Source organism: Linepithema humile, chromosome 5 (genome assembly GCF_040581485.1).
Source record: "Linepithema humile isolate Giens D197 chromosome 5, Lhum_UNIL_v1.0, whole genome shotgun sequence".
NCBI classification, from domain to species: domain Eukaryota; kingdom Metazoa; phylum Arthropoda; class Insecta; order Hymenoptera; family Formicidae; genus Linepithema; species Linepithema humile.
Window position 1 is genome coordinate 16,511,523 of NC_090132.1, and position 25,321 is coordinate 16,536,843.

The 25,321-nt window shown below is 41.7% G+C and overlaps 2 protein-coding genes across 2 annotated transcripts in view; both read right to left on the reverse strand.

Moving 5' to 3' along the window:
* Positions 1-25,321, reverse strand: part of LOC137000118 (mannosyl-oligosaccharide alpha-1,2-mannosidase IA-like) — a 298,601-nt gene that overhangs the window by 140,045 nt on the left and 133,235 nt on the right. The gene's annotated exons all lie outside the window — the stretch shown is intronic.
* On the reverse strand, positions 20,882-23,997 carry LOC105669399 (facilitated trehalose transporter Tret1-like). The gene has a single exon (XM_012362340.2). It carries the CDS (start codon positions 23,916-23,918, stop codon positions 22,410-22,412), a length of 1,509 nt encoding a protein of 502 aa, XP_012217763.2. The 5' UTR covers positions 23,919-23,997; the 3' UTR covers positions 20,882-22,409.

The window sequence follows — 25,321 nt, forward strand, 5'->3', positions numbered from 1 at the left end:
AACTCGCGCGAATATCGCGCTCTGGAAAAAGCGCGCGCCTGCCTTAGAACTAGCCACTTATCGCCTGACGAATACCCGTTTACATTTAGTTTTTAGCGGAAAGACCGAAGGTATCTTCTCTCGCGAGATAGTCTTGGATAATTCTCACGGCACACTTGACGATCCTTGAAACGATGTTTTCCGAATGGTTACGCTAACGTGACTACGGCTATCTACGATGATTGCCGAAACAACATGCGCTGCTATTAAATTCTATGTAGCGGAGCGTATCATACTGAAACTCAGAGCGGGCGATATCACGGTCGAGTACGCGCTTAACGAGCTTGTATCTACACGCTGTAATATGCATCGAAGAACGTGTCTGACGGCGGATTTTCTCTAATAACCAATTTCCTATCATAAGCATCGGGAGATCGTGTAATACAGCAAACACTGCGAACGGGTGGAAGCCTTCTAATTTCCCCAGCGCGTTGCGAGGAATTATATAATAACAATATCATCGACTCCGAAATTATTGGAAGCGGAAACCCCGCGATAAGAGAGCGGGGTATATACAGCGAATTTACTGCTCCGTTATCCTCTGTGAGGGTATTATGACATTAATCTCGCTGACATCGATTTATGCGCGGCGATATGTGTTGAGAAAAGTAGGCAGCTTCCCTAAAATGCCAATATACCGTGCCGACGTCGGCCGATATCTCGATCAGTTCTTGCATACACGCCGAACGATCTTGTATCTATAGCGCCTATCGTGTAGACAATGTAGATCGTAAAGAAGAGTAGATTTACCTCGACACGCTATCAGGGAGTGGACTATCCGCCCATAAATACAGCCGGCGCTTTTAAGATTTTAAACCGAGCGCGGCTCCATAAAGGTAATGTAGAGCGAGTGCCCGGCTAATGCAATGATCAGATGGTTCATATCGTGATGGTGGGATATTATACTTAATTATTTGCGTGCAAATGCAGTCTGCTAAGGAATAGCGAAAGTTATCGAGTCGTTTGAAGTAACAAAAATATTCCTTCATCAAAAAAAGTTCGCGTTGAAAATCCGAAAATTTGTCTAATCTTTTAAGAAAACACCGAGAAGTTATAATATCTGAAGAATATTGATAGCGAAGAAAGATGCATGATTGGCAGGGAGAAGTTGGATAATGAAAGGCCGTTCTCACGTGATAGGTTCAAGTGATACTCAATAGTGGTGGTGTAGGCAAAACCAACAGCCGGAGCATGTATGTGGCTGGCTGGCTGGCTGGCTGGCTGTGCACAATCTATAAGCGCGCGATGGCGATAAATCATGATTTATGATAACAGAAGTTCCATTGAAATGAAATAGGAGCGCAGTTTCACCGTTTGCCATAAGATGCTGCCGTTACAAACACGCCGGGTCCTGCGGATACATCGATCACCGCGACTATTAGATTCTTCCAAATAAAGCGCGGCTCAGAATACAGAATCTAAAGCTAAAGCTAATTGAAAATATCAAGCAGATCGAAAGGTCATTCTATAATCCAATAAGTTAATTATGTTTCTATAAATGTAATATATGTAAAATATTTAAAAATGCTACTGAAAAATTTATCTTTTTCACAATTTTTTGTTACAAAATAAAAAGTGGCGAAGAACGAGCTCACGGGAAAGTTCACTGATGCGGAGTTAAAATTACAAAATAGGAATAAACTGCAGACACGTTACATAGCGTGTCGTAGTTGTAAGTTTCGTGCGCTTCGAATATTAATGGTATTCGAAAATACATGTGTGGGAGTTCGGAAAAGCCGTGAGAAGAAATATCGACAACATTTATATCAACAGCAACATCGATCGTGCGGCGAGTGTGTCCTTTTTAGATCGTTCGAATCTGTCTCTTCCGCCGGGCTCTAAATTTAAATATCGGCTCGATGAAACCGCGCGATTTGTGCGCATTACACGTCCTGTTACTATCAGCGAAGTCACGCTCGCATAAGTCGCACAGCTGCGATTAAAAGCGATATTACCGTTAATTTGTGAAATCGTGCATCAGCGATTCTCATGCAAATTGCGTGGAATAATTTACAAGCGCGGATAGCGCGAATAATTTCGGTGTTTCACGTTTTTAATAATGTCGCGGCGTGATCGGCGATACCTTGCGCACCGATCGACTCGCGTACTCGCGTGCCGGATTACGAAGTGCCGCGAGGGTTCCTTTTTTTCTCTCCTCCGCTCGTCGTGCTCGCCCGGTAAATCCCAAGATCCCATTATCCGTGTCTCATCCATAGTGATGCAGATTACAATAACAAATAGGCGGCAGGGTCGCGGCCCCCTCTCCGATATCGTGGAACAAGAATCTCGTCGTTCTCTTTCCCGCCTCGCCCCCGCCCCCCTTTCCCTCCCCGCGCGTCTCCTCGTCCCTTCTACTGCGATCCTGCAGTCCCACGAATTCGCTGTTCCTTTTCGAGGACACTCTCGAAAACGGCTCGGAAGGAAGAAAGAAAGAGGCCGAGACGGCACGAAGCGGTGAAACGAAATCGTGACTTCGACCACGAGTCTATTTTCAGGTGTAATGTAAATGCTCCCGCGGGGGACAATGGGCAACCAAACGACATCGCCCATCCCCCCCTCTTCGCCACCCCCGGCCCCCTCCGTGGAATGCTGACTCCTGCGAAAAGGAGTGCAAAAACTCGGCGCGAACATCGCTTCCCGTGTCGATCGATTCGGTTGATTTAGTCGAGTTCTCCGGTGGGTAACATGAATTCAACTCCGCGATCTCTCAATTAGCAGAACGGCCGCTTTCAGGCCGAGTTCTTTGGGTTGCTCCATCGGAGGCAGCGTATGGGCTTTGAATCTTATTATCGAACCCAGCCGAAATACGGAAGATCGATATCGGCATCGACGAAGAAAGAATATCTTTTCATAATTTAATATAATTTCGGGAAGAAAATACAGGCTCAGTCGTTATGTGATCATGAACATATATGAACGTAATTTTTGAAATATTCATTCATCGTCATTATCTTGATTACATTTTTTTACGTTAGTAATAGTCGATAATAAAATAGCAATAAGATAAATGTTTCAAATTAATTTTTTTAAACGCATATATATCAGCAAAATGCGTTAAGTCCCGATTGAAATGGGCAATAAATTATACAAAATTAAATCAATAAAAAAAGGATAAAAGGATAAATGAGCCAATGTTGAATAAATGAAATGAATGAATTGTTTAACGTATTTCTATCCAGCGCTGGCTCATTTGCCCTTTTATATTCCTCCTTATTGATTTAATAAATATAAAATTGAATCATATATTCATTATCGCAATTAATAATACAACTAATTACCGTGCAATATTATTGCAGTTATAAATTATATGTCAGTATCTTTCATCTCAAGTTCATCTACGCTGCAAAAGATTAACGACATTTGTTTGGAGAACATGTTGAGAGAAAAAAAATTGCTTCCACGGCTCGTGCAGTTTTATCGCGGTAAAGGCGAGAACATCGAATGGAGTATTCGAAGTGCCATGGTCGATGAATCGCGATATATAATGGCTATGGCGCGGTAAGGGTTCCTCTTGTCCCGCGGTACTTCGTCCGAAAGGAATCTCCGGAAAGCCAGATGCATTAAAGTGGATTTCCCGTTATCACGGCGCGATCGAGAATTCTATGAATAATAATGTCTTTATTTATTTACCGGTCCTAAAAAAAAGAACGAGTTTTCGCGTCACGAAGATCTCTTTAAAACGGAGATTTTCACTCTCGCCCGCCTCACCCTTCCTCCCTGAGCATCTCGAAGACGCGCTGGTTCCAATTAAGTGTCTCGAGTCCTGCCGGGGGTATAAAATCGATCGCGAGCGCTGCTTCGTCAGAGTCGGTTCACGTAAGACGAATTCACGATTCCATCACGGCGCGGAGCTAAACGATTAGACTCTTTTTCTCCAGCGGTCAATGTGCGTCTCTCTCTCTCTCTCTCTCTTCTTCCCCCCCCCCCTCGGATCGCAATTAATCGATCGAAGGATGCAGGCGCCGCGAAATTGGATAAATGTCTTAACGTCGGACGCTGTAAATTTTATTTCGACCATTAATTCGCCTACGACACATAATATTTTTAATTTCTCAGGGGTATAAATCATCCCGAATCCACTCAGCCGATCGTAATGTCCGATAGATGATGTCCGATAGCCAGCCATAAACAAGATCATAAGCACTTTTCCTTCGACAATATTTACCTCGTCACGATCGGTAGATAAGATCATTAATTATTATTATTGTCATAAACTAAATGCTCGTAAATTTCTTTTCAAAAATAAATAACATGATGAACACATCATATGAAATAGTGCTCGCTTTTTCGATAATACAAAAGTTTTTGATGGATGACGACTGATTGGAAATTGTAATATTTACGTTTTAGTTCTTTTTTTTTAGTTTCTAAATCGTTCACACAATTGTTTTGCTAAAAATATCACATATATTCTTCTTATTAATCTGAAGAATGTAGCTTGCTCTCTTCAGATCTCGAAAGCAGGCAATATATTATACAAGAGAAAAGAATTTTCATCGAGAATGAAAAGAATCAAATGAAAAAATATCCAAAGTAAAAAATAAGAAAGAAAGTTATGTAAAGAATAAATATACTGTCAGAATGTGCAGATGGAATTTAAAAACATATCACGAAGAAAAAAAAGCGATGCAATGTGCCGAAAGCGGTTTCAGGTTTTCTAGTAATCCTTTTACATTCCTGAAATTCTCGTGTTTTTCACACGAATCGTGTTGCAGTTAGTAATAAAAAGAGAATATTTAAAAGAGTAATTCAAAAGGTTGAGAGAAATTTCAATCGTTTTTAAAATATATAATGTTACCAAAATAACTAACAATAAAAAATATTTTGCAGCAAGTATATCATAAGCTAAATAATTTCAACGGAAAGCTCCGATTTTCTTGTGCTTTACTGTGTTATATTTTAATAATAATAATAACTGTTCGTCAAAGCATTTCCAAGCTTGTTATTTGGTTTTGTTCCTCACTGTTCTTTGTACAATTTGTGCGAGTATTGTAAACGCTTTTTGCACAAGCAAAAAAATATTTTTAATTTTTGTTAAAATATTTTTTTGCGTTTTTATTTTAAAAAAAGCAGTACCAATGAAAACAAAATATCCATATAGAGTAATAAAATACCATTATTGTGACGATTCGCTACATAAACCAAACACCGTGCAAACGCAAAATGAATGGTGAATTACATAGTGCAACTCAACCGTAGTAGAAGAGACGCAAGGTGTCTCCCGCGGGGGTAAATGTTTGCGGTTTCCGATGGAATGATGTTTACTCGGTAACAACGCCTATGGCGCGAAGGGCCGACTGTTTGAGAATTAGGGCGACGATGCGGGACACGTCGTGCAATTGCGATGTCGAACCTAGGTGATTCAGGTACAAGAGAGAATTCCCTAAGGAGAGAAACATCAGTTGTAAAGCCTTATCGTGATGACGACAATTATATCTCTCTGTAAAAAAAAAGTAGAAAGACAACAAATACACATTATGAGATCTTTAAAGTTCTGTGCCGCAGCATTGCAATCAAACAATAACTAATGTTAAGTAATTTATTTTTTATAAGACTGCAATCGGGTGATTTACCTGATTTATGTGACGTATAAAGAAGACAATTCATTAGCCTCTCATTATTCTGCGAAAATTATAATACAGATGCTGATGATTCGGACAGTAGCGCTTCTTATGCGGCAAGAATCTGCACTTGGATATTCTTTCGCGACGCACTCTTCCGTGCTTTATTGCAAAATATAAGACTGCGCGATACGTTAAATGATTTCGACAAAACGAACGAAAATATACGATTTCGCAGCCGTCTGATTCTCGACTGCTCCACGTACTCGCGTAGTGCGTTTGCCTCTTACTTGTCGACGGAATTGTGCAGGGACCGCACGATATCGTTCTCAAGCGGTTTCGAACTGGATAAGGAGCTTCGGTTTTCCGCAACATTTACATTCGATTAGAATAACTCGCCGTGGTCCCTCTCCCAGGCACCGTACATTTTCCCATAGGTCTTCCGCCAGTCTCATGCTCCGGCGAAAGCACAGCCGCGCATCCGCAACGACTTGCTTACCCGAAGAAGCGTCGGCGGCGGCGGTGCCGCCGCCGGCGACTCCTCTTATTGCAGTACTTCGATTGGAAACGAAATGGAAGATATCGGAATCTCTGCCCCGCGTCCTCCCCCTGCCCCTCCTGCCCGTTGACTAACGTGCAGTCGGGAAAAATGCAAATCGTCCGGGACGTATTGCTCGTAGATCGTATTCCGCCCTTCTTGAATTCGAGCGAGCAAGGTCTTTGCGATAAAACCGAACCTCTAAAATTTAAACGAATAATCGAGGAAAAAAGACGAAAAATCTTGACGGATGAAACTCGATCGCTCGTGGCAGAGAAGCTCGTTTGCGTAATCCAAGGACGAAGGATCAATCATGATTCGAAGATACGTTGCGACGTTCGCGAAGGGTGGATCTCTCCCTTTAGATTGTCGGAAGTTATATCATCGTGCTACTTTGACGCGGCGTGCATATCGGGTTTCGCGCTTCGAGAATTAACCCAATTCCCCGGGCGAGTCGCATTCCTTCGGATTTCTAGTTCCAGCGAAATTTCATTGTTACGCCGCGCCGAGTTAGCGGGAGCCAGATTCGGCATACAAAGCGACTAATCCCAGACGTTGAATGCGAGTCGCGAGTTCGCCGTGCGCGTCGATGCGACTAATAACTTTGTCCAGTCGGCTACCAGTCCCTCGAAAGCCGGATTAAACTCCGGGTTTTGAATTATATCGTAGAGAGACGTAAGTGGTCGGCGGGGATGCGCGGGAGAACGGGAACGGTGCGAGAAAACCGGGGCACCGGACGCGTTTTCCACGCTGCTTTGGAACAATGAGCCGCGAAAAAGTAATGAAACACCCCTCGCGACGCGTCCACTCGGGTCTTCCGGAGCTAAAGCAGCATTATCTTTTTCGTGGGAGGACAGGAAAGCGTGACCCCTCGCGAACGACTATTCTTTTCAGCGGCGCGAGCCCGGACTCTTCCTCAGGATTTATCGCGGAAGGAAGAGCAGCCGGGAATTATGAAAACTTGACTGCCCGGCGGCAAAGAATTCTCCGGGTTGCACCGCTGCTTTTGAAAAATTTATCCCGCACCGCGCGTTTCTCGCGCTCGGTCAGAGTCCGCGATATCAATTTCTTGATATTATTCCCGTTGCGCAACGATGTAACTTATTACAATTTTGAAACACTTCCTCGAAACGGAAGAGAAGTGATTGTGTAAACGGGTGGAGGTATAAACACGATGTAAAACGGATTCAGAGCTCGTCGGAATGTTTGATAACCAAGCGCGAGATGGGAGGATATGCCTGTGCGTTCTCCCCACACTCGCACGCGAGAGCGTGTGCGTGTTATCTTGCGGAATGCGCAAGGGCGAATTCAATAACGCGACCGGAAAATGGAGAAGAGTCTTTCGAGGCTCTCGGCTTTGCGAAGAATTTCGTAGGTATAATAAATAATATGATGCAACGGGCGGAATACCATCGGATAAGAGGACCGATTGAAAGAGCGAGAGCGACTCTTTTGCGGAAAGAAAAACATTTTGATGAAAAAAGGATGAGACGGTTACGTAACTTTTGCGCGCGGAAAATCACTTGACATTTCCCGACGAACAAGCGCCGCTCACGCGATATCGCGCGCAAATTCCGCAGAATCGTGCAAACGTTCTAATTTAAACTCGCTTGATTTTCGTGGCTTGATGTTGAAACGAATAATTTTCCGAGTTTGTCGAGCTGGAAAATATGAGCGCCGACTGTGAGAGAGCACGGCTAAGCAGTTCGTTAGGTCGAATGAATGTCATCGCGATAGAATATGTTAAAGTATTTTCGCATGTTCTGCGTGAGAGAGGGAGAGTTCAAAAAACGAACAAATGTGCACAGAAATTATACTATATCGTACGCACAAATCATTTCTATGGCGAGAGAAAATGTGGCAAAAGGAGATATATTTAAATTTATCCAGAGACATTTTTGGCAAGACTGTGCATGCGTGTGCGTACACTTTTGTTCGCGAACAATCGCGATTTCGAACGGTGCATTAGCACCAGACGGATTTTTATACAGCGATTCCTGGCCGACCTGGCAAAATAACTATCGACGAACCGGCTTCGGTACGGTTATGACTCTACTCTGTACGATCACTATAATTACGCGACGTCGCGGCGGTTATTAATGGCTATCTTATTGCGGCATCTAATTGCACCTGCGGACTGCTTCGGGCAGTTTTCGTGGGTCCTCTGCAGAAAAAAAGAACGTAAATAACTGGCGCTCGCAGAACGACCTTGCGGCCACGCAATTTGAGTTCACGAACCTTGTTCTTATCCATTGTTCAAAAATTTTTACTACAAATTTTTACGCCTCGTAAACTTCATTCCAGCGCAGTTAAATCCTGTACATTCGTGTTGAAAATATGCGAGTTAAAACCAGATCGCGGTAAACACACGACGTTATTGAGAATAAATGCACATAGCGACGTATATAATTTCTTAAAATATATACATATATTATTCTTTCATAACTGCGCGCTTTTCCAAAATTTTTAATATTATTTATAAGACACGCGAAGAATTCTGTTGGAATTTCCATGAATTTCCGCGTGTATTACAATTTCTGCATTCCTTCAAAAAATTATTACAGAGAAAACCTTATTCGAGGATTCATATGTGCAGTACATGCGGCAGACTGTTTGCAGCAACCGCTGCTGCACCACTTTCGCCGAATAGGAATTTCAATCTACCGTGAAGTTGTGAAGATTCTCACAGCGTCAAAGTATGTATCTCGTATTTTTTCGAGAAGACGCCCAAGCAGCGTTTTCGTGCTGACTTTGTCAAACTTTTCCACATTAAACGCGCAATTTGCGTTTCTCAATTTACGAAGAACAAGAAACTAACTTCTTTCTTTCAAACAGATCGCGGGTCTCGTAACCGCGTGCGTATTCATTTTCTCCCTTGTTCTTTCCATGCAAGCATCTCAACGCAAAAAAAAATCGTGCATTTAACGCGATGAAAAATATTCGCACAGTCGTTATAAAATTATATTATTATATTTATCGCGAAAACGATTATTTCACCAAATTGGCAAAAATCAAGTGCATTGATGAAGTCGAACGTACGAGCTTTTAATGGAAAGGGATTTCTAATCTGCCCCGCGTCTCTCCCGCGGTGCTCCTTTCTCTCTTACGGCTTATCCATTTTTCGAGATCCACACACCGGAGACGATGTGGACGTGGACAAGAAGCAGGGTGGCAGAAGATATTAAGCTTTCGACGTTCGATCGCATTTCAGATTGCGCAGAGCTCGAATTCCACACGGGATTGAATGGGATCCCATTCGCTATACGGTCGTATAGCGGCGAGCGGGAACGCGGGTATATATTCCGCCTTTTCCGTCGGCGGTTAATCCGCTTACGCGGAAAAATTTCGATACGCCGCGCGCTTTGAATATATACTTACACATACAGACACATACGCGTATGCCTATGCGCGCGTGTACGTGTTTAGATGCTTATGTATATGTACATATAAGCCGTAATCCCTTTTTCGGCGAGCGGACGGATTTGCGGACTGGGTGTGTGTAGGTGTGGGCGTACGTAAGTGCGCGCGTGTGGATACACAGAGACCGATTGTGGTCGCGAACGTCGTAGATGTATTTACTTGCGGCGGGGAAAAGTTGGTTCAACCGAATCGGCTACAAAGGTTCCCTGTTCGGCGGTAGATTCTGAATATATCTGGAGTTCCGGTGCGGATTTGTGGACGGCTTGAATTCACCGCGAGCGAACAGCAGGTAGATGATTGAACGTTTACCGAAGAGGCGAGGAGATAAAAGGTGCGCGTCAAATTTATTCACGGAAAAATCGAGAATAAATTTATTTTAAAAAATAGAAAAAAATTGTGACGAGAAGAGATACATTTTGTGCTATTTTATACTTTGATCTCTTTGAAGGCTGAAATTAGAAACGATTTCAATTCAGATATTTTTGTTTCGACGCAATATTACCTGTTCATCGCATTAATAATCGATAGCGATAATTATACCTCACTCAAAAAAATGATCTTGCAATAATAGCTAAAATTTTCTAGGTGTAAAAAATTAACTAAAACAGATAAATGATTAGCAACTGTTGTGATATTGCATATGTAATTACTTAATCAGTTTAGATGACAGAAACAGAATATATATCTGTATTGTTTGTGAACTTTAAAAAGAAAGTTTCTCTAAAGCGCCTATCTATATAAGATCAATCACGTGTTAGATCATGCAATGAATAACATTTAGCAATGGTACCTAAATTTTTCAGAAGCTATTGCTAGAACATTACTGCTATAAATTCTGTATGTGACAAACAATGTTTTCACAGATACGAAAAATAGCGATACATTCTTGTTGCGATATCTAGAAATCTAACTACATCAGCGAAATATTTTTTTGAGTGCTGACTTTAAATCAATTACGCATTATCAACAGCTGCAATGTTAATGAATATTACTTTACGCACATACAAGCACCACCTAATAAATATACTGTTTAGTTGATGCATTGACAATAAATCACGATTTAATCTTAGTGACTGAAGAAACAGAAGATCCATCTAGGAGATTGGCGCTTGCGAGACAGTAAATGACGTTATTCGCTATACTTAAGCGATATTAGATGCAAGGAATGGGCGGACGGGCATTACCATCACGTAATCTCTGCACGGCGAAAAGCGAGCGAGCGTTTTACGCGCAGGGCCGCAATCGGCGAGAGCGCGATTACGCGGTGATAAACTAAATCGGCCGGAACGCGTGCGAACGGTTTATCAAATTGATTCACGGCCTACTAATGTCAGTGATCGGCGATAGGCAATGTGTTCCGGGAACGATCGTGTGAAAATCACCACGTTGTTCATCGCGCAGCGGTATGTGCACTGAGAGACGCTCCGAGAGAGAGAGAGAGAGAAAGAGAGAGAGAACCGTTAAGTGTCGCAAAATATTCCACTATCGACCGCTAACGCGCGGTGGCAATCGAGAGTTACGAGATTTGATTCCAAATCTCCACACATAAAAATTTTAAATCCGGTCTGTTAATAGTCGTGCGCTATATTTCGATGGCTGTGCCGCTGGGATGCATCCCGAAAAAATATTATCTCCCGTTCATCTGTTCACGCTTACTTGACAATTTGTGAACATTTTTGCAATTTGCGCAGGTTACGCTATTTGTACAACCCGTATATATACAACAGAAATAAATTTACTAAATTGCAAAACGTTGTAAATTGAATTTACAACGCTTGTTTTAGTATTTAAAGCTTGATCGTAGCCTGGACTAAAATTAAACAATTTGATTAAATTTAATCGCTTGATGGGTGATAAGCGTATCACACTTCTAATAATGTTCCATAAGATAAATGTTCGGACTGCAAAATGAGAGTAACAATAAAACGGCCCCTCTCTTTCAGCGCAATTAATATTATCGGAAGTTTTAATCTCTTTTATCGTACAAATTGCACACAAATTATTCTTTGTTAATTAACACAATATACACAGCAAAGAAAGAAAAACGATACGCAGATTACTATGTGTAGAGAAGATTTGATGCTATAAATTCCAAGCATTTATTAGAGAAACAATTGTAAATTTTTTAAATTAAAATCTATGATATATCTTGATAATAGTTTCATTTCTTGTCAATTATGTAGTCGAAAACGCGTTGGTACGAAGGACAAAGCAAGTTGAAAATTTATAGATAGATGAAAAGTAAACAGATTGCGAGGTCAGGAATGAGAACTGAAGAGAAAGTTCGATTATTGAAAACAAGAATAGATGAATCAGTTATTCTGACGAAAAGCGACGCCAGGAGATCAGACAAGGAAGATCCAATTTTCACGAAGAGAGTTATAAGTCGAAATCGCAAAGAGAGAGAATTAATTAGACAGCCAAAACGAGAGGTCAAAAGGATCTTGCACTCGCGACAATAAATTACAAAAGGGACTTAGAAATATTCGGTGCGAATTATTATTCACTATTACATATTATACCGGATTTGATTCGGAAGAAATAAATCCTGACATTTCTATTGACGTTTTTATGTTTTAATCCATCGTGCCAATTCTCTCCTTTATTTATGCATTTTATTGTATTATATTACGTTTACGTTTTAAGTTTTTCCACGTTTCTTTCCTACAATAATTAATTTGCTGCTGCATAAGATCTTATATGATATTACAACCTATTACGAATGTCATAATCCGACAAAGAGAGGAAAAAAGCTCCAAAGCTCTGGTCCACACGCTAGGTTTTCTACCACATTTTGCGCGCCCATTTTAGACATGGCGTTAGCATTGCAGATAAGATGTTGCGTGTAGACAGGAAAACCGTGAAATTATGTGAACTGCGCGGAAACGGTGCTTGAAGATGAAAAACGAAGCCTGGTCCACACGCTAGAGTTTGTTAACGTTTTTTTTTTCACACAAAAATCCCTGCGCAGGCGAAACGTACAAAATCCAGTGTGTAGACCAGGCTTTAGGACGAGAGACATCGAGACGCGGGAGCGATAATTGAGTTGCACAATCGCGCGACTTTTCCGGACACGCCGCGCTCGGCGTGTGCGCGCGATCGCGCGCACGCGGAATCGGTGGTATTCTCTGCGCGTCAACGAGACGGCAAGCACGGCATCATAAACCGGCTTAAAATCACCGCGGAGTACAAAGGGAACGCACGACAATGACGCCGGCGCGGTCCAGCGCCGTGGACATCAACAGGCCGACAATACCCGGATTATCTTCAGCACGACAAAAGCCGACTCGTAAAGCCAACCCGTATATGGTCGGGTCAGGTCAGGTATGCATCCGCTCGATCGCCGGTACGAGTAGCATGCCGTCACCGGCACGAGTGCGATAATACGGTAGTCTCTCTCGTTGGCCCCACACCACATCTACCGACACGAGCGAAACGTGAAAATGGAATCATCATTACGCTCCAATTTCTTCCGGAAGAGCGAGGAGGGGCTGTCTTCCACAGCTCTTTCCGCGATCCGCGCAACATTCGGGTGACAAGGAGAGCGCGCCTTTAAACCTCGGTATACCATTTTATACTCGATTTTAGTTTTCTTTTTTAAGCAGTTCTTGCTATTTGTCGGATTGATATTTATTCTTACTTCTGCAATCGTGTAGCGTATATGATGGTTTTCGAAGAATAAAAAAAAAAACAGAAAAAGGCTGTGAACCAGAATTGCGGGACACAAAAAATATTACAAATCAAAACACAGCAATTTTTCAAAACAATTTTTGCTAAATTTTTCTGTTTTGATCTGTAATATCCTTTGCATCCTGACATTTACGCTTTTTGTTCACAATCTTTTTTCTGTCTTTTTTTTTTATGCTCTGTAAATTATTCGTAAAATGACTTAGAAGTATAAAAATATAAAATATAGCCCTGATAAATGGCAATGATTATTGTTTATATTCGTTGAAAAATTTGGCACTTTTTTCTATTATAATCCTAACTTATATATATAAAATTGTGTTTGAAATTCGAAATTTCTCGAAAAGCAGATAATGCACAAAGAAATGTGCAAAGCTAATGTTCGAAATAAATCTGACAAAAGAAACTGCATTACGGAATAATGCATGAGTGACATAACGCAAAATGTTGCAGAATAGGTCCGCAAGAGGCTTGTACTTTCATAGCGCTTGTGTGCGCGGCGAACGCACGAAGAAGACACGGCTTGTTTCGGTATGATTTATTGGTGGATATCGGTTGTGAAAACTGGCACGAGAAATACTAGAGAATGTCCGGTGATTATTCATATCTCTATTGTCTAGAGGGTTTTACCGGCAGCTTCCCTGTCGAGCGAACAACGAGAAAAAGAGCCGCGCGCACTGGTGTCGCGTTTGGTTTGGTGCCGAGAATGAAACTTTCAAGTGACGTCTCGATATCGGCGCGATATCGAGACACGGCATGCGATGTCGCTTTGAATTTCGAGTGTATCGGTTTCCCGCAGTATCCCGTTGCTTTATATATGGTAAAATAATAGCTTGCAAATTGCAGCCCGGCGTATCGAAATGGTATATATACTGCTCGCGCGCGCACTTCCTTTTTTCATCAATGTCGCGCTGATTTTTTTGTCGTATAACTTTTTGTCTGCAAAAATTGTTTATAAAAAAAATGTATTTTTTCTCAAAATTTAAACTATCCATAATATCTGAGAGAGAATTGAATTATAAAATAGTAAAGTGCAATGAATAATAAGAAAATTCATTAAGATCATCGACTAAATTGCTACGGGGATTAACTTGACTGAAGTCTTAGCCGCTCTCACGTATCGGCTTCTCGTGCTCCTTGGCGCGAAACGTTCGTCGACTAACAATGAGAGTCGGTCTGAGAGTCCTTCGCCACGATTCCTCGTCTGGATGCATCTCATGTAAGTGCAAGTTTCCATGCACATGCCAGATCGGACAACGACTTTCAGTGACGTCGGCACGATTTCCACGATTCAGCCAAGTCCTCGTAACGCGGAAATCCGCTTACATTACATTTCAAGAATCCTTATTATTCCATGCTGAAGTGGGATTCTTCAGAAAATTATCCGCTTAAAACATTTAGTTTTTATTGAATCCTATTAGAAGATTAGTGAACGTATATGTACACGGAAAGCCAGTGAAAATACTTATTTGCTGTAATCAAAAATTTTAATAATTAAAATAAATAAGCACGATAATTCGGGCGGTGTTTGCACACATCTCACGATGCACAAGATAGATTCACTGTAATCGTAAACACCTCGAACCGTTTGTAAAACAAGTTACAGAAGTGATTGGGAGGGGGAAAGATCCTTCGCGAGTTTCAAACAGAAACTCAAGGGTTCGCTCTGACCGTAGCTATATCTGGCTACGATTGCGGAGGCGATTACCAGGAGATTACTGCAATTGCGAGTGAACGGTGCTCCTATACTTCCGGGGATATTGATATTCAACTAGGAGCACGCCACTGTAATTTCCCGTAGCTATCTTCGTCTCGCTATAGTCCTTAGACGATTTCCTTCGCTTTCCTGATCTGGCTCAACCGATCTGGTAGTCGATACATAATTAGCAGCAATCAATGATCGAGCAGGAATACCGACAATGAGTCAGAAATAGCGCCGTGACACTTTCGCAACTATCATGGTCGGCGAGAGAAGCACATTGACTTTAATAAACCTATAAATCGCGATATTAAATTTATTTAATCGATATGAAAAAATTAGTACAATGTAGAATAACGTAGCAAGATAAAAAATTGGCATTATTTAATCATCATAAGTAAAGCTTATTCGCATTAAAGAAAGCTTTTTAACGTAATTTACGTAAAGAGACGCTGAAAATTTAATTATTTTAAATCATAAAGGAGATTTACACTAAGTAGAGTTCATATTATAAAATTTTAAACCAGTAAAAGTCATTTAAGAAGAATGCAAAATTGCATCAATCAAATATTAAAGAACAAAAAATAAATCTTGGATCTTTATTATCAAAAAACGTATAAAGATTTTTCTCGCAAGCGCGACATGAAGAATTCAGAGAGACGCCAATCGACGTGAGATTGACTTTCCGAGTGTAAATCATGACAAAGTGTTTCACTGAAAAGAGAACACGACACGTGTAGACACCGTACGTATACCGGTCGCAACTTCATCTGCGATAAAAATGTATTAGAGAATCTTATATTCAGGACCAGACTCTTCTCAGAGAAGATAAAGCTGAGCACAATGCTTCCTGGTACGTGCCTGATCTGCATGTCGGGAAGAGTAACACGCCTCTTTGTCGCCCTCGACGTCACCTACCGCCGTTTCGAAATCCACTTTCCCCCTTAAAAAACTCCGATCAACGCGTTATTCAAGGGAGACTACATCGCGGAGACTACATCGCCGCGGAGTGCGTTAAGCAGGGATTTGCCAAAGGGGCTTATATACATTCGTTATTAATTTCGGCGCCGATCAAATGACGGTATTAGTTCCTTCTTTTTCAACGAGAATTCAATAACCCGAGTGTACGAGACGAGAGGAAAAAATGACGGAGAACTCGCACACGTTTCTCGTCGCTGACTCACATGATGGATGACAGACCGAGTAAGCCTCTCTCTCGGTCGTTTAAGCCGTCGTTTAGCCGAACCCCGCTGTTCCTCCTTGATACATCGTCTTTTCGGTAAACCGAAGACGCTACGAAACACGATCGTGAAATACCGCTACGTAGGTTATGCTAGACGAGGGGGAGGGTCAGGGGAGGGGAGGCGTCCGGGCGACGGTAGCAATGACACACGACTGCTCGTAAAACACCGCGGGAAAGCGCCTTAAGGCACCGCGCGCGGACGTAGACACACGTACGCGGTTTATGCTCCAGATTCCAACCTCGTCCGGTCACAGCTCGGCTATTTGCAGCGTCGTGGGCTAAAACTCGCTGTGTTTTCCGTGGCTGCGGAAAAAAAACCCGCTAGCGATCACGCGATTCGGGACGACGCGAAAATGTATCGCCAATAAATTTTCGCGGGGTTTAAGTCGCGCGTTCGCGATGCTTTCTTTTCCGAGGGGTTCGCTTTGTCTCTTTCTATTTTCGCGGACGAGATACATCAACGGAAAGCACCGCAAATTATTTCATGCAATTCTCTCTCATCATATTAGGTTTATTTACACATTCTTCCTCTATCTTTCGCCCCGTTTCGCAGCATTTATTTTCTAACTAGGAGATGGTTTATGTCGGTACATTTTCTGAGGAAAGAGTGCACGCGAGAAAGATATAACATGAAATATGAAAGACATTGCTCACCATACGTTACCATGTAAGTTAATATATTGAAACAAACTCCACCGAAATCTTCTAATTTTTCTACACTCGCGCACAAATTGAAGAAGAATAAGACTGATTACAGTCTATGAGTTCATCGAGCTTGCGTCATTAAGCTTGCGTCAAGACTCGCTTGTCCTTTTCTCCGAAACTACATATCTGAATTTTGCATGAGCATGACATAAATTTCTTACGTCATCTCCGAAGAAGGATGCCGCAATATGTTTCAGACGTATAAGAGCAATCTTTTTTTATGTTTCTGCAAATAAATTTTAAAACTTTAAAATATATTGCAAAGCAATAAAGCCAAGCTTATATTTATCGCGAATTACATCGTTAAATGAAGGTAACTTTTAAATGTAAATGTTCGGTGAAACTGCCGATAAAATTCTTGCACAAGCAAAACAACATCTCTAACCATTTCGTAATCAAACATCATCAGATGTTGGAAGAGCGCGACATCCCTAGCGATATAGACGTTATCGTTTTATGTAAAGCTGAGGTTCAGGGCCGTGTGTAGTTCTAACTTCGAAATAGAATTTCATGAAGTTTCAAGTGATCGCGGGCGAACATCATTTCCTGTTCCGGACTCTCTCAGCGACGATTCCTATGGTCGACGGTGGACTTTCGTTCGCGTGATTTCGGCCCGTAAAGGTGGGCGTTTCCCTTTTGCGCGTTGGACTTAAAATTTCACGAGGCACGTGACGCTGAAAAGGACACTAAAATCGTTACTTCTAATTCCCGGAAAGCGCCAACGTAGGATTTTGTAAAGAGATCTTAAAGTAATCCACAATTTTCTATATATAATATTTCTCAAACTAAAATTAAATTAATACTTTTATCGTTCTTTAAATGATAATTCTCTTTTTGCAACTCCATTCTTATAACGATTTTAAAAACGACGAATAAAATATTCTGCTTTTCATAATTTTCATAATTTCATAAATATTTAACATTTATAACTATTGCTGTTGTTTTTATAATTAAATTACAGGGACAAACGTTTCCTAATAAAAAATGTAGAAAAATTGAGAATAATTGTCGCAAACATTGTGCTATGTTTAAATAAAAATTGACAGCGCCGTTAAAAGAAAACAAAGCCGCATCACTTCATCGTCATATTTAGAACACCGGCAACTTTATTACTCGCCTGTTAACTTGCAACTTTGTGGCAAACAGCATCATCACGGTCCACGAAACTTCCCGAGTGTTGTTCCCAAAGTCGATTCCGACGTTACCTCGGGCTCGGTGTACGTTTCACAAAAATTGCAAATTATTGCCGCCGCAAACGTCGCAGACAGAGAAGACGGGGAGAAGAGCGGAGGAGGAAAGGAGGTCTCGGGAAATCCAGTTCGTTTTTATCACCTTGCCAGATTCTTAAGCAGAACGGATGCGAGGAACGACATTTTCGTTAGAGGCCGAAAGCAGAGTTGATCTCGTCGTTGAGCAACGTCGGAATAAATCGTCGACTTTGGCTTTCTCGCTTCAGCAGAAGATTCGTTATATATCCTCCGCCTCCTCTCTTTTAATCTCCATTTCAATGTAACAATTTCATTTTTTCTTCCGTGCTTAAAAATATTTAAAAATATGCTGCACTCCCGGGGCGATCGCGTACTGAATATCGAGTACATCGTTTAAAAGCAATCAAATGGAAGGTAGCGAGAGGATATGCGTAACAAAAAACTGCGGGTATAGTAAATAAATCTATTTGTGTAAAACACACAATTCTAATTTCCGATCGAAATGATCGCGAAAGCCGCGTACAAAGAGACGTTATACAAAAAATAATAGAGGAACGGTCGGCGATTCGAGATTTAATTTAATTTCAGAAAGATTTGATCTCAATGCGGGATAACGTCCTTTTTGTTTCAAAGATAAACCGGTCAACCTTTATCTCCCGCTTTTTAGCTACGAAGTGCGAACCGGCGTCTTTCCATTACTTTCTTTCCCCGTCGCTGTCGGTGGATTCGTAGGACCTGATAAAGTTCCACCTTCTTTTTCTCACCTTGAGATCATCTCGTTCCGCGATTACTTGCAGCGGCTGGAAATCGCTCCTTCAATTTTGTCAGAGAATCACGGATCCCCTACCGGGAACCCGGATTTAATCAACGTCCTGTCTTCCGGCTCGTATAAATTTCCTAATGACGTCGAAGAGTTTGAGTCCCCGCCGGAAGTGGCGGATTGCCGACGCGCGACGGGAACGCTTCTTCTTGAACTTTGACATATCGTAAAATGTCTCTTAAACATGGGATAGTTTCGTGAAAAATTAATGGCGCGAGTTGTTGATAGATCATGCAAGTCGATGAATGTGTTGTGCGTTTAAAATCATGCATGTAAAATACAAGAGACAGGGAAATACACGAAGAGCTGTATCTGACGCATGTAATCACAATTTATTAGCCTCGCGCGTAACGTACGTCAAAAAGAAGCCCGCGATTACAGGGATTGCGCTAAAAATGATCGTAAAATACGATTTATTAAGCCGTGCAAAGCATATTTTCTTCGGAAAAATAAAAAACGGAGACGCGCTTAAACAGTAGTTGCGCTCTAAGCGACGCGACTACACTGTGACACCGCGATAAAAAATATCGCTTGCAGCGGCGTTTGAAAAATTTAATGCAAATAGAGTCGCGCTTTATTGCACCGGGCGAGACAAAATTTGCCGGAAATTTTTTTGAGCCTGTCGCAATTTACATTCGCCACGCCAACGATGCCGTCGGCCGGGATGGATTATGAAAGTGATCGTCTAGTCGCCTCGCATTGCGGCGTGTAGCGTCGAACAAGATGTCATTCCTGAACCGCAAACACAGCACGGCGGACGATGATGAGTAGACCGCGAGGAATGTTTATGAAGTACATAAAGCTTACGGACGGGGCTACGTGGCGGCGCATAGTGATCCGCGAGTACGCCGCGAGTCACGGCGTTACATTTTCATTTTACTGGTAAATTTGCTGCTGGATAATCCTCTTGCGTTTTTCCCGCCGCGCCGGCTTGCGCGCGACTTTTGTGTTATCTCGAAATTAGCATTGCACGGATGTTTGGAGCTAAAAATGCCAGTCGGTTTTTGCGTTTTTTTTTCCCACTGTTAACGAAAACAGTTGATTATTTTTTGTTTATGGAAATTGACAGACTTTTTGCCTCGCGTCGGAAATGAATAATACTTAATGTATATCGCCAAAAAGTGGAAAAACCGGTAAAAGCAGATGTATCTTTATATTTCATTTTCTTTCGAATTCAATGCCTTCTCGTCAAAGCAGTTATTTTATAGCAGTTATAACAATAACCTTTTGTCATTAATATATAAGACAGTTCAGGTATTACGAATTTATACAACTATATCTAGAAAAATCCATTTCTTGAATTCTAGCGTATAAATTCATCACACATATAGATGACGACCGTAAAGATTCGAGATCCGAATCGATACGAGTGTCGACTCGAATCAGACGCTAAACGTCCTCGCTCGACTGCACTTTCCGCCGTTAAGCTCTTCATGGCGGTAGATCGAAGACGAAGAGCAGCCTGAAGGGCTTCATCGTCGACGCAAAAAGCGTCATTGGCACGGCGCTATCGCGCGGGGACCGTCTAGTTTTTATTCTCCTCCATTACACGGGACCCTTCCCGAATGGGCCACAGGAGAGGACGCACGTCGCGCCATTACGCATTCATGAAGATTATATGCAGTTCAGACACGTCGCAAGTGGGAAATTGGGCCGAGATTGTCCTTATCGTTATAAATTACGTTTGATATCATCGACTTTTCATATTCTCGGCTCTGCCATTTGCGAAATCATTCAAACCGTCTAATTTCTTGTTCCGCCAGCAATTTTCTCGTTTTCAATATCGAGCGCTCGAGAGGCAGCTGCTTTAATATATGCAATATAATAATATATGCAAATATTTATTAGTGATTATTAACATGCTATACTTTTTCTATTTCATCAATATTCTTCGTTATTTTTATTTTTTATATACTTCTAGTCATGGTTAATAATTAACGATGTAATAATTAATTCATTGAGCAATATAAAAGTGAGAAAATTGTTAAAGATAAACAATAGACAAGATCGCTGTATATAAACGGTAATTTGCCATCGCGACGTTTTCGGCCGATATTTCGACGTGAATTGAGTTTCGTGAGGGGCGAAGAGTACTGACTGATCGAAAATGACTATAGCAAAAAGAAGCAAGATTTCGTATGTAATGACTGCTTCGCGTGCTCGCGATAATCAGCACGAGGCAGGCCGAACAACAGCGCGGTTGAAGAGAGAAGGATAATGAGTTAAGATTGAGGATGAAATTAAAAAGAGGAAAACCGTTGGAGTTTAGCATGATTCTTTATAGCTTTCGCTTTTGGTGCTTCCCGATTAAAATAAAAGAAAAGATAACCTCTTAAAGCTCCGCAAATTACTGTAAAGTAACAAGCGACGTAAAGTAAAGTTTAGTGCGATATAAAACGACAAAAATAGAACTTGTCATTGCTGAATTTGATTGGCTGTTAATGTGATTTATGTTTTGAGCGATATAAAGAAACAATGTGAGTTAAAACCGACGTGTTATTTCTATTTTAATATCTGTGGGTACAAATTTCCGCGCAAAAATTGGCCCATTCATCAAACTGGCAACCGGAAACAATCTTGAGCTTCGCTTCGAAATCTCGACGAAGGGCGATAAATCAGAATTCCTCGCATTTTAATAATCTTGGCAGCACCACCGGCATATTTCACTTACGTACGTGCCTAAGTCATTGCGCGGTCTGCGAAACGTCACGCGAACGCCGAGACGAACCGTAATTTCCATCAACTGCGGTAAGTGGTCCAAGCAATAATCACGTGAGAACGCAATTTTACGGTCCGTCGTGTTGGCAAGGTTTGCAGTTAAATTTCTATTGCTCTCGTCGCATCGCCCCGATGCGGCCGCAAAGTCATTATTTCAATGCATCGGTTAATTTTATGGCACGTCCAAAATATATTCGATCAAAGGACGCGTTATATTGTCACTTTTAGCAATATGAAATCACTTGTGGTGCCGCGTCCGCATCGTCAAACGCATCTTCACCGCAAACAAAACAGTAATCTCCATATTTAATTTTAAACTTACAAGTCACTGAACTCTATACAAACTGGAAAGCGTAGCGTAAGCGAGTGGTCAGACAAAGAGAGGCGGTGGAATTATTTTGTCTCTTTTCTCCGCAGACTTATTGAAAGCCTCTGTTTTTATATACATATGTATAGATTATACATGAGTATATACATGTACAGAGTTCACAATCGGTAAAGAGAATCTACAACAGAAAGAGACAAAACAATCCGAATGCTCTCTTTGTCTGATCACATTTTAGCACGACGCTTTCCAGTTTGTCTAGAGTTCAGTGTTTCACAAATTATATTAATCTTTCGAAAACAACGAAGTAAAAAGAAACTTGAGATGTGACACAAAAAGTTTTACAAACTCATAACTCTGTTCTCATAAAAACACGAACTATCACAACTTATGTATATAAAAAAGTACATCTCTGTCCATCTGTAGATGAAATAATTTATTATTCGTCAAACGTCGCCTTGCAATTCTTTTTCCAATTTCTCGCTTTTCTCGGAAGGACCGTAATCCCGCAACGGAATAGCCACATTTTCCATTCCCGACATGCGAGGTTCTTTGTCGAAGAACGCTTGAATCTCCTGCAGAGTCTTGTTCATGGTCTCAGGAAGGACGAAGTATAATACGCTAGTCCCGATTAATGCCACGGATCCGTAAACGGCGAATGTACCTTCGGGCTTTATGAACTCCATCATAGCCGGCGTCGTCTTGATCACCACGAACATGCAGATAAAGTTCAAGCCGGATGTTAATCCGGAGCCAAGCCCGCGGAACTTCCTCGAGAACAGCTCACCGCAAAGCAGCCAGGCGACGGGAATCAGTCCCAGCGGCAGTAGACCAACGTAAGTAACGAGCAGAACTGCCGGAATCCAGGGTTTGCCGATATTAAACGTCAAACACGCGCTCAGTGACAACATGACGACGGCTACGCCGTAGCCCGACGTGAACGTCATGACGCGTCTGCGACACGTTTTCAAAAGAACGCAGGCGAGAATGCCGCCCGCCAAACGGATCGCGTCGATTATTAGCGTTATCAGATACGCGTACGTCGAGTCCAAAATCTCCGTCAACATGTCGACGCAGTAGAAAGCCATCACGTTCGCGCCCGCAAACTGCATGACGACGAAGTATACGGAGACGATAACGAGAGGCCTCGCGAAATATCGCGAGGACCAAGTTTTTCTCAGCGAACGCAGCATCGACCGCCTCCCGGTCTTCTTCACAGAGATCTCGGCAAGTCTCGTGTTCTCCAGCAGAGAAAACTCCTCGAGCGAGCGTTCACCGCGCAGGAATATCCAGGCGCTCCGCGCCTGCTCGATCCTGCCTTTGCCCAGCAGCCACATCGGGCTCTCCCGCGAGAAGATGCCGATGATCCAACTGATTACGGGCAGCGCGGCGCAAATGTACGCGGTGGTCCGCCAGTGCAGCCAGGTTCCCATCGCGTGACATACCAGTATACCGACGGAGAGGGTCAGACTGACCGCCCCCAACAGAACGCCACGCAGCACGGGATCGCTCGTCTCGCCCACGTAGATCGGAAAAATCGACGCCTGAACTCCGACGCAGAATCCATTGAGAAGTCTACCCGCCATCAACGCCTCCACGTTGCTCGCGAGACCGATGATCAGCCAGCTGACGTGATAGACGGGAAACAGCAGCGCCAATGATGTCTTTCTGCCGAATTTTTCCGCCATGAAACCACCGATCCAGCATCCCGGGGTCACTAGCAGAACGCCGGCCGCCGCGATCCACGATTCTTGGTCGATGGTGAGCGCTCCGAAATGATCCGCGGATTCCGATGAAGATTCGCTGCTATTGAATGATAATGCCTTCAACTGCGGAAATAGAATCGCAGTGTAGCCTACTCCCATGCCGGACGTGGTGACTCCCAACAGTGGTGCCAGAGCTGTCAAGAGCTGCCTGAGATATAACTTCATTTTGCTATCTCGTACATAATTCATTGCGAAGTGCACTGAGCTCGATGAAAAATAATACTAAAGAAACGACGAAAAATAACAGCCTAACCGTTCATTCGCGATATTCGCTTATCTATGGCACAATTCGATTTCGTCCACTATCTCCGTTTTTCGATCAAATTTCTCCGAATTCAAATTCGTCGAATGCGCCACAATGTTTAATCGATAAAACAAAAGTGTCATTTAGAAATCACACAATGATCGGCGATAGATTTTCAATAAATACATAAAAATTCACTAAAAATGTGTTACACCAATTACGTAAAACAGCACTCGCGCCATATCTGAGATTATGCTCAATTGGTCAGCACGATCTCTGTGTGCTGTCGGCGCTGATTGTATCTTATCGCTCCCACTCAATAGCTATTAATGACTGCTACATCCGCATGCTAGCCACGAAATCGGCGTGCTTGTGCGCAACAACAAGTCTACTCCGATAAATGAGGACATGAGCGCGAGTGTACAATTGTATAAACATCGATGATTGCCGGGAAATACGTTCGTAATTCTATCAAACACTTCACACTTTATCAAGTAAAACGTCAAATAGTTCATTATAATCAAAGAAAGATGCTTAATTATTTATTATCGCTTTTGTCTGCGAAAATCATTTAAGCTCTCTTATTCTTCTCAAAATATAAATAACAGTTCCGATTGAATATAAATGATTTTTTACTTTTTCAAAAAAGAAAATTCCATCTCATATCGTCTATGTCAATATTATGTTGTATTTTTTACAAACTAAAACCGTAATTTTTTTCTGAAATTGTTTTAATAGAAACTGAAATTCTTCTTGAAGACTTTCACGTTTAAAACTATTTAAATAATCTTTTTCAGTACATATTCAGTTATATTGTATAATAAAATTAATGCCAAATAAGCAAAAGTAGCGAGTTACCAGCATTCCATTAAATAATTTGCAACAAAATTATTTCTAGAAGTCATTTTAAAAATATATCCAAAACCCTGCAAGCATGTAATGATTAATTTATATATCATAAAAAAATAATAGAGATACCGAAAAGAGACATCAACCATAAAGTAGAATTTATAAATAAACGATAGAGAAAATATTGCAATTTTTGTCACGTTTATTATTATTTTTTTCAGTATATTTTGAAAAGCTTATTTTCCATGCGTAAATGCACATTCGACATTTGAAAATTCGAGATTTATGCAGCATTTATATTATATATTAAACACAATTCTATTTCCATTCTTCCACGCGACGAATTCCATTGTCTCACGTCAGGAAATAATTAAGTCGGTGTACCGTTATGCCGTGTAGAAAATTAGACACTCTACGTGCGTAACCTGCATACGCCTTTACGCGAAAATGAAACTAAACCTGCCTACCTCCGCCTATGCAAAATAATTTCCCCGCAGCG

Bases quoted from the DNA above. Each gene is read 5' to 3' on its own strand.
- LOC105669399 (XM_012362340.2), bottom strand. From the start codon at position 23,918: ATGAATTATGTACGAGATAGCAAAATGAAGTTATATCTCAGGCAGCTC.